The sequence below is a fragment of the Mastomys coucha genome, unplaced genomic scaffold (assembly GCF_008632895.1).
Source record: "Mastomys coucha isolate ucsf_1 unplaced genomic scaffold, UCSF_Mcou_1 pScaffold5, whole genome shotgun sequence".
Lineage (NCBI taxonomy): Eukaryota > Metazoa > Chordata > Mammalia > Rodentia > Muridae > Mastomys > Mastomys coucha.
The window spans coordinates 96,515,125-96,524,082 of NW_022196911.1; the positions used below are offsets into that span (position 1 = coordinate 96,515,125).

Sequence of the window (8,958 nt, forward strand, 5' to 3'; positions counted from 1 at the left end):
TCTAAACTGTTACTTCCTTGCCATTTGAAAGCTTTACTTGCAGAAAGAACTGATTAAGAGTCTATATAATATTCAGTGGTGCAAAAAAAAAAAAACCGAACTGAAGGCATCGTGTGTTGATTGTCATGGCACACTGAGTCCTCAACAGTGACAACCCTTCAAAGTGTTTCAAATGTTTGTTCATTTATTTGCTTTCTCAGCTACACTGAGCAGTTAGTTATCTTTGAGAAATAAACTTCACCTGTGTAACTCTGTCTCTAGCCAACCAGGCAAACATTAACACCTTCCCAACTATCATCTCAGAATGATGGCTTCAAGTCTATAAACAGCTGTGGAAGAAACCAAACAAACCAGAGAATGTTCCACTCACAAACTTCTCATTGGTCACCCCTTCCAATGAACAAAACCAGCATTTGTAGATAAATGCATACAGCAAAACATCAGTGCTAACATTCTGAGATCATCCTTGCTGAAACATAGTGCTTTACCTTCAGATCCAGTTTCATTATTGCACGTCTCCTGCAGATGAGAGCTTAATGCATAAATTGGTACCACTGAAAACAAAACAATCCATAAAAACTTAAAGGAGTATAAAGTAAGTGTGCAAATAACACTGGTGCTTGGAGCCCCATTTAAGTCCCTAAGACAAAGGGGTCAGCTGTTGGCAGAAAAAAGGCCAAGTAACTAGGCTTGCTTTCCCCCACTTCTCTTTAATAAGATCTTATTTGCCAGCACACAAACACAAACCAAAGTCAGGACTGCAACCTAACAAAAATTACCACACTGAACTGAGTTTCCTATTTGTTTTTCTAACTACACTTCTCTTATATAGGTCCAAGTAGAAAATAAGTCACTGACATACTTTTCCAAGTAACAGTCCAGGCTTCTCCAGCCTCACAGAACAGGGAGAACAGATTTCAGCTGCAAGTGCTGCTGAGCTCAGCATTCAATCTGGGAACTTGGCACTCTCCGCATGTTCAGGGCATGCCGATGTATCTCTTGCATCTGTCGGATGCGGTCCTTCTGCCACATTAAGTTTTGAGGCATGGGGTATCTCTGTGTGCCATGCAAGTACCGGTAGGGGATCCTGACATGGCAAGCAGTGGCCCTGCAACGGGGTTGAGGCATTGGAGGAAGGAGCATCCACCTCTTTCTCTCAGCACAGTATCGGTAGGCTTCTTTCCGATACTGTTTGTCAATATCATCACTGTTTTTCCAGCCTCCAATGATGAAGACATCATCCCTGTAATAGCAAATGGCTGCTCCTTCGATGCTTAGGACTTCTGGAGGCAAGCTTTCAAGGATCTCATCAGACACCTGACCAGCAATTTTTCTTACTGCTTCTTCATTTTCTAAAGAGTAACTCTTGGGACAGCATGATGCTGTCTGATAAAAGTTTGAATTGACCACAGACATCTGGAAAAAACAGTAATTGTCAATAAGCGGTAAAGATTCCACATCTTGCCACTGTCGAGTCTCTGTATCATAGCATGTAATTACGGCCTTCAGTCCGTCCTCAGTGTCCCGGTCCACAGGTGTGCGGGCAGCAATATACACAAACCGGTCCTCAATGGCTAGTGCTTTGACATCTCGAAGGATCTTTGGTGCCGACTCTAAGTTGTGCCATTTATCAAGCTCGGGATTATAAACAGTCACATCTTTAAAGCCAGGGCTAAAATTGCCATGTCCTCCAATGCTATACAGCTTCCCTTTGACTTCTGTTAGCCCAAAAGAGTGCTTTCTGGTCATCAGACTACAAACGTGTTCCCATGTATTCAGGTTTGGGTTGTATCTTTCCACAGTTTTAGCAAACCCTGGTTCCATGGAGCCAGCAACATACACGTAAGATTCAGTAATTGCGACGGCATGCCCATCAAGGTGATTATGAATGTGGGGCAGATTTACCCATCTATCCTCATCAACAAAATATCCCACACATTCGCTTAAATAGTCTCCTCCTTCCGACACACCTCCAATAACCATGATTACGTCCATGTTTTGTCCATAGCGAGGTAACAGTGAGACTTGCGAAGTGGGATGCTGCAGTGTGCCAGACTGTATATTCTCTGCTCTGAGCGCATGCCTCTCCACTGCTTCAGCCACTAGCTTGACACAAACTTCATTATTGGCCACCAGCCGCTCTGGTTTGACATGCCTTGTAAGGTAGGTGGGTTTCATCTGGGACAATCTGAGCAATTTAAAAAGTTCTTCAAAGTATCTCTCTCTCTCTTCGGCATTTCTCTGAACCCACTTCAAAACTGTTTCAAAAAGAACCTCTTCAGAATCCACAGTAATTTCCAAGTCCGAAAGCCAGTCCCGAATGAGATGGAAAGGTAAAGTATAAAATTCCTCGTCCTGAATGACTTTATAGAAATTTCTCCGTATCATATCTGCAGCTTTCAGAGCAAGCTGGCTCAGGGTATACATGTGGGCTAAGCTATGAATGGCCACACAATTTGAGAGATGAAGTTTTTTCTTGAGAAATTCTCCACAGAATTCTTTTAAACGAATTAATAAGAATCTAGAATCAAAAAAAAAGAGAAAAGATTGATTTTGGAATATATTTTATATATATTATGTGTATATGTATGTGTACCTGAATTATACAAATTAAAATGGTAGTATTAATCTTATAAACATAAGCCTGGCCAGGCAGTGGTGGCACACGACTTTAATCCCAGCACTTGGGAGGCAGAGACAGGCGGATTTCTGAGGCCAGCCTGGTTTACAAAGTGAGTTCCAGGATAGCCAGGGCTATACAGAGAAACCCTGTCTTGACAAACCAAAAAAACCAAAAACCAAAAAACACAAGCCTGGAAAAAGACTACTCTCCCACCACAAGTTAGCACATAGTATGCTGAGAAGTAGTTTTCAGGAGGAAGGTTTTGAAATAGGTCTCACTATGCAGATGACTCATCGGGTAAAAGGCTCTTGCCAGAAAAAGCCTAGAGATTGGAGTTCTTTCCCTAGAACCCATGTTGAGGTGTAAGAGGAACTCACAAAATTCTCCTCTTACCTCCAGATGTGCACTGTGGCAGCCATATATCATAGACACGCAATAATATATTTACATGCATAAGTCTGTAATCCTAATACTCAGGAGACTGAGACAAGAGAATCACAGGGTAAGTCTACCTGGGAAACTTAGTGAGACCCTGTTTCAAAACTTCAGAAAATGAGAAAAGGGGCTGGAGGGGTAGTTTAGTGGTAGTTCTAATGATCTTTTTTATTTTTTTAAGACAGGGCCTCACTAACTCAGGCTGTCATCTTTTTTTTCTCTGCCTCCTGAGTGCTGGGATTAAAAACACGTGCCACTATGCCTGGATTCTACTGTCTATACATGGGTATTTTGTCTGCAAGGATATCTTTGTACCACATACATGGCTGGTACCCTTGGAAGCCCGAAGATGGCATCTGAGGACTTGAGTTTGGTTCCTAGCACCCATACTGAGTTTCTCACAACTGTCTAACTTCAGCTGGGGAGAGTCAAACACCCTCTTCTGGCATTGTTAGGCATCTGCACTCACATGAACTCTCATACAGATATACAGACACATACAACAAGAACAAACACCAATCCAAATGCATTCCTGACATCCTTTCTAATCCCTTTGCAGACATTGAACCTCTTTTTCTTTTTTTTTGAGACAGGTCAGGCATGCACTACCACTTCCAGTTTTGTGTTTTTCTTAATTGAGAAAAGGTCTTGGTTAAGAGCACTGACTGCTCTTCCAGAGGTCCTGAGTTCAAATCCCAGCATCCACATGGTGGCTCACAACCATCTGTAATGGGATCTGGTGTACTCACTCTTCTGGTGTGTGTCTGAAGATAGCTACAGTGTACTTGTACAAATAAAAATAAATCTTATATTAAAAAAAAAAAAAGGAAGAGAAAGGATCTTGGTGAAGAGGCTTTTTCTAGTATGACCATACAGTCTAAACTAGAGGCAGGCAGGAACTAACTTCCTAGAGACTCTGCTTGGCCAGATATCAGAAAGAACAGAAGCCTAGGCTGTGTCAGAAGATTTTGTCTCTTCATCTTTTTATCTTTTTAGGCAACCACAGGAGGTAGGATCTTTTAAGGGGCTTTGCCCAAGGCTGGATATCATTAAAACAAGACAAGATAAACTCAAATATCTGAAGCCAAGAAACAAAACAAACAAAGTGTATGCAGATATCTTAGTTAGGATTTTATTGCTATGAAGAGATACCATGACCAAAGCAACTCTAATCAGAAGGCAGCCAGGAGAAGACTGGTTCCCAGGCAGCTAGGAGGAGGGTCGCAAAGCGAACCCTCACAGTGAGACATTTCCTCCAACAAGGCCACATCTCCTAATAGTGCCACTCCCTGGGGTCAAGTGGTTTGATGTTACTAATAGTACATTGCCTACCCACCTAAATTCATTTAAGTTAAAATAAAACACAACACAGCGTTGGTCCAAATCATAAATCTGATAGTACTTAGCCCAAGGGCGGTCAATCTGAGACCATGGTTATAAAAGAAAGACCCTTTAATTGAGGAGAACCTTAATCTAAGAATGATGTCATGATGACATCATTTCCATCATTCATCATGATGACAGGCCCATTTCCATTCAATAATGATTTATTATGTTTACTGTGCTCAATAACTACTTAACTACAAATACAAATAAATTAAGATAAGCTCTCTTAACCCTCTTGAAGAAACATTGCAACCTTAGAGATAAAACAAAGACAAGAGAGTGGTAAGTGAAGGTTCTAGACTCTAGAGTCTATAGTACCCAGACAAGTCTGCGTGCCAGGCCACTTGGTTCCCAGGCTGCCTCTACCGCCTATGTTTAGCAGATAATTCTGAAGCATATTCCCTTTAGACAGATTTTGGGAAGCATTACTCTATAAAACCAATAGCTCGATGGGCGGTGGTGGCGCACGCCTTTAATCCCAGCACTTGGGAGGCAGAGGCCGGTGGATTTCTGAGTTGAGGCCAGCCTGGTCTACACAGTGAGTTCCAGGACAGCCAGGGCTACACAGAGAAACCCTGTTTCAAAAGAAAACAAACAAAAAACCCAAAAACAAATCAAAAACCAAAACAAAAAACCAATAGCTCTTACACACTAGGCATTGTTGTGTGAGAAGCACTGTGCTGGGCATATAATATTTCTATTTATTTATTATAATGGGGATTTGTGGTTGTTTGAATACACTTGGCCAATGTAAGGTAGCACTATTATGAGGTATGGCCTTGTTGGAGGGAGTGTGTCACTATGGAGATGGGCTTTGAGGTCCTATGCTCAGACTCCGACCAGGGTCGAAGAGGCCTCCTCCTGGCTGCTTGTAGATGCCAGTCTTCTGTTTGCCTTCAAATAAAGATGCAGCTCCTTCTCTGGCACCATGTCTGCCTGTATGCTGCATGATTCCTGCTATGATGATAATGGACTGAACCTGTGAACCTCTAAGCCAGCCTCAATTAAATGTTCGCCTTTATAAAGAGTTACCTTGGTCATGGTGTCTCTTCACAGCAATTGAAACCCCAACTAAGACAGGATTCAACTCAGGGCCTCATGGTAGGCTGGTGCTCTACTATACAACCCCTCTCTCCCACCTTCTTTTTTTATGACAGGATCTAAGTTGCCCAGGTTGGCCTCTAACCTGTGATCCTTCTGCCTCAGCTTCTAGAGTAGCTGGGATTACAATGCCGAGCCAAGAGACTCTGTTCACCCTATTATTTCTAATCCAAGTGCCATGCAGAGCTAGATCAGAGATGTATTATGCAGGCAGAGACAAGTGATCCTGCCTCGGAGATCACTAAACTAACTTGAATCATTATAGGGCACTTAGAATGGTGCCTGTAGAGCCGGAATGAGGGGTGGGGAGGGAGCAAGAGGGAGAAGGGAAGGGGGGTAAAAAGAATAGTGCCTGTGAAAGATGGAGGAAATTTTACACACACACACACACACACACACACACACACACACACACACAATTTTTGAGGCAGGCTCTCTCTGTGTAGCCCTAGCTGGCCTTGAACTCAGCCTGTTTTTCCTTCCCTCATGTAAAGATTAAAGGCATGTTCCACTACGCCAGCAAAGTTAGTTTTAAGTAAACTGCCTGAAGTAGTCTCTCCTTTCCTTACTCCTCAAAAAGGACTAACTCTGAAAAAAAAAAAAAATCACAGACAAACACAAACACAGCTTGACAATAGCTCCTCTTTTCAGTTTCATTCTCCTTGGTTTTACACCCATTCCATCCAATCCTGAGGACCCAGTCTTGTACTCTGAGAAAAGAAACAATCCTGTGGGTAGGGGCTTTATTTTTCCACCAACCAATTTGCCTATAGTTATACACCATATTTTCTTTCCCAGTTCCATTCATGGTTTTGAGACAGGGTCTCTATGTAGCCTAGGCTGGCCTGGAACTCAAGACCACCTGCTGCTGTCTCATAAATGGTGAGATTAAAGGCAAGAGCCACCACAGCCCAGATTCAATCCTTAGCATTTTTGAGAAAGAGTCCCTGGACTATTTAGTCCAGACTGGCCTACATCTACTGATAAGTGCTGGACACAGGTGTGCATCACAATCTCTTACTCTAAGATGGACTCTGATCGACCTTGATTTACAAACCTCCTGTGTCCATTCCTCTGCTTTTACAGTATCAGTTTCTCCTCTTCCACACAATCATTTTCTTCAACATGTTCCACCTCTCCTATATTAGAGTTAACTAAGTAGGCACTCTACCTCAAACTCAATCCTTTTTAATGGAAATACTTAACTCAATGATGTCATCACCAATCTTTAATGATTATTTGACAGTAGACTCCACCCCCCTTTTAGGCCTCCATGGTATCAGCTCAGTTCACTCTGCTGGATTCTTTAATGCTGAGAGACTCCCTACCTACCCTCTTTCTTCTTATTCATTTTTAATGTGTACTCTAGGTAACTTAATCTATTCTGTGGCTTTAATTATAAATTATATGCTAGTTTCTCCCAATTTGTATTTATTTCTACTTTTCCATCTAATGCCTACCCTTTTTTCTGACTTTGAGACTGTATCTCCTATGTAGTTCTGCCTGTCCTTGAAATCAGAGACCTAACTGACCCTGCCTCCTAAGTACTGGGATTAAAGGTATGCTCCCAATTTTTTTCTTTGTTTGAGACAAGGTCTTACTATGTAGCCCTTGGCTGTCCTAAAATTCACTGTGTAGACCAGGCTGCCTCCAACACAAAGACCCACCTGCCTCTGCCTCCACTGCCACCAGCTCTCTTTTTATTTTTAAGACAGGATTTCTCTATGTAACTCACACAGGTCTGGTCTAAAACTCCTGTTCCTCAGCCTCCCAAGAATTGGGGTTACAGTAATGTGTCATTGTCCTTGGCTCTTTTTCCAGTATAAAGATATTAATCTCAGTGTTTGGAAATATCTATTTTAAAATATATTTATGTTTTGCCTGCATTTATGTATGTGCTCCACATGTGTGCCTACTGCCAACATCCGAAGAGGGAGTTAGACCCCCAAAGTGGAATTACAGATGGTTGTGAACCCATGGGGGTTCTGGGAATTGAACATAGGCCCTCTGGAAGAGCAGCCACTCTTCTTGGCTGAGCCATCTCTCCAGCTCCTGGAAATATCCTTTTGTGTTACATTGTTTTTCCTTGTGATTTCTTTCACAGCTTAAGTGGAGACAATGTTCTTCAATCTGAAGCTTATCCAGCTATCTTATCCTGACCATGCCCACTGACCTTCCTCTCATATCTATCTGCTCTTTTCCACATCTTTTGTGTGCTTGAGTATGAACGTAGGCACAAGGCTTTGACATCAGATGTCTTTCCTTGATTAATCTCCAGCCTTTTTGGATTTTTTTTTTTTTTTCGAGACAGGGTTTCTCTGTGTAGCCCTGGCTGTCCTGAAACTCATTCTGTAGATCAGGCTGGCCTTGAACTCAGAAATCCACCTGCCTCTGCCTCCCAAGTGCTGGGATTAAAGGCGTGCCCACCAATGCCCAGCTCTAATTTTTTTTAAAAAGATTTTAAGTGTATGAGTGTTTTCCCTACATGTATATTTATGTACCATGTGTGTCTGATGCCCTTGATGGTCAGAAGACATCAGATCCACTGAAATGGTACAGATAGTTGTGAACCACAAGGTTGGGGCTGGGAACCGAACCAACCTCGGGCCTCTGGTAAGAGAAACAAGTGCTCTTATCCACTGGGCTGTCAGTCCAGCTCCCCACCTTATTTTTCCAGACAAGGTCTTTCACTGAACCTCACCCATTGTGCCAGACTGGGATCAGCCTGTTCTTGCTCTCTTCCCCCAGGCTGGGGTTACAGGAATGTAATACCATGCCCTCATGCCTGCAGTGCAGGCATGTTTTCCACATCTGGGCCATCTCTGAAGCCCCTATTTTTCTATATCTCTTTTGAAATATAAGGAGATGGGACAAGATCTCCAGCCTAGCTGAGCTGGATGTGTAGACCAGGCTAGACTAAAACTAAAGATCTGCTTGCCTCTGCTTTCCAAGGGTGTTGGGATTAAATGCCCAATATTTTTCCACACTGTAATAATCTGATCTTTCGAACTGCTTGGGTTAAAAAAAAATTCTTTTACTGGCTGGCTAGGCAGTAGTGGCACAGGCCTTTAATCCCAGCACTTGGGAGGAAGAGGCAGGTGGATCTGAGTTGAAGCCTGAACTGCAGAGCTAGTTCTAGGACAGCCAAGGCTACACAAACCCCCTCTCCAAAAAAAAAATTTTTTCCTTACTCCTATCTCCCGTGTCAAGGCCATCAGTAATTCATCTCCTCTATTTCAAACACAGATGGCTTGCAGAGATGGCTCAGCTAATTTCCAGCACCCATATGCCCTCTTTCTGGCCTCCTTAGGCATCGAGCACTGATAATGTACATATATACACACAGGTAAAACACCCATATACATAAAATAAATCCCAAAGTATAAACACAGATGACACCACTCTAATTCCCC

At 42.6% G+C, this 8,958-nt stretch overlaps 1 protein-coding gene across 1 annotated transcript in view; it reads right to left on the reverse strand.

The window, feature by feature from the left end:
• Positions 1-685: 685 nt before the first annotated feature.
• The window catches only part of Klhl11 (kelch like family member 11), a 10,492-nt gene continuing 2,219 nt past the window's right edge, over positions 686-8,958 (reverse strand). The window contains exon 2 of the mRNA XM_031350767.1: positions 686-2,521. Coding sequence (XP_031206627.1) covers positions 940-2,521 — 1,582 coding nt within the window. The 3' untranslated portion in view covers positions 686-939. The remainder of the gene's footprint in view (positions 2,522-8,958) is intronic.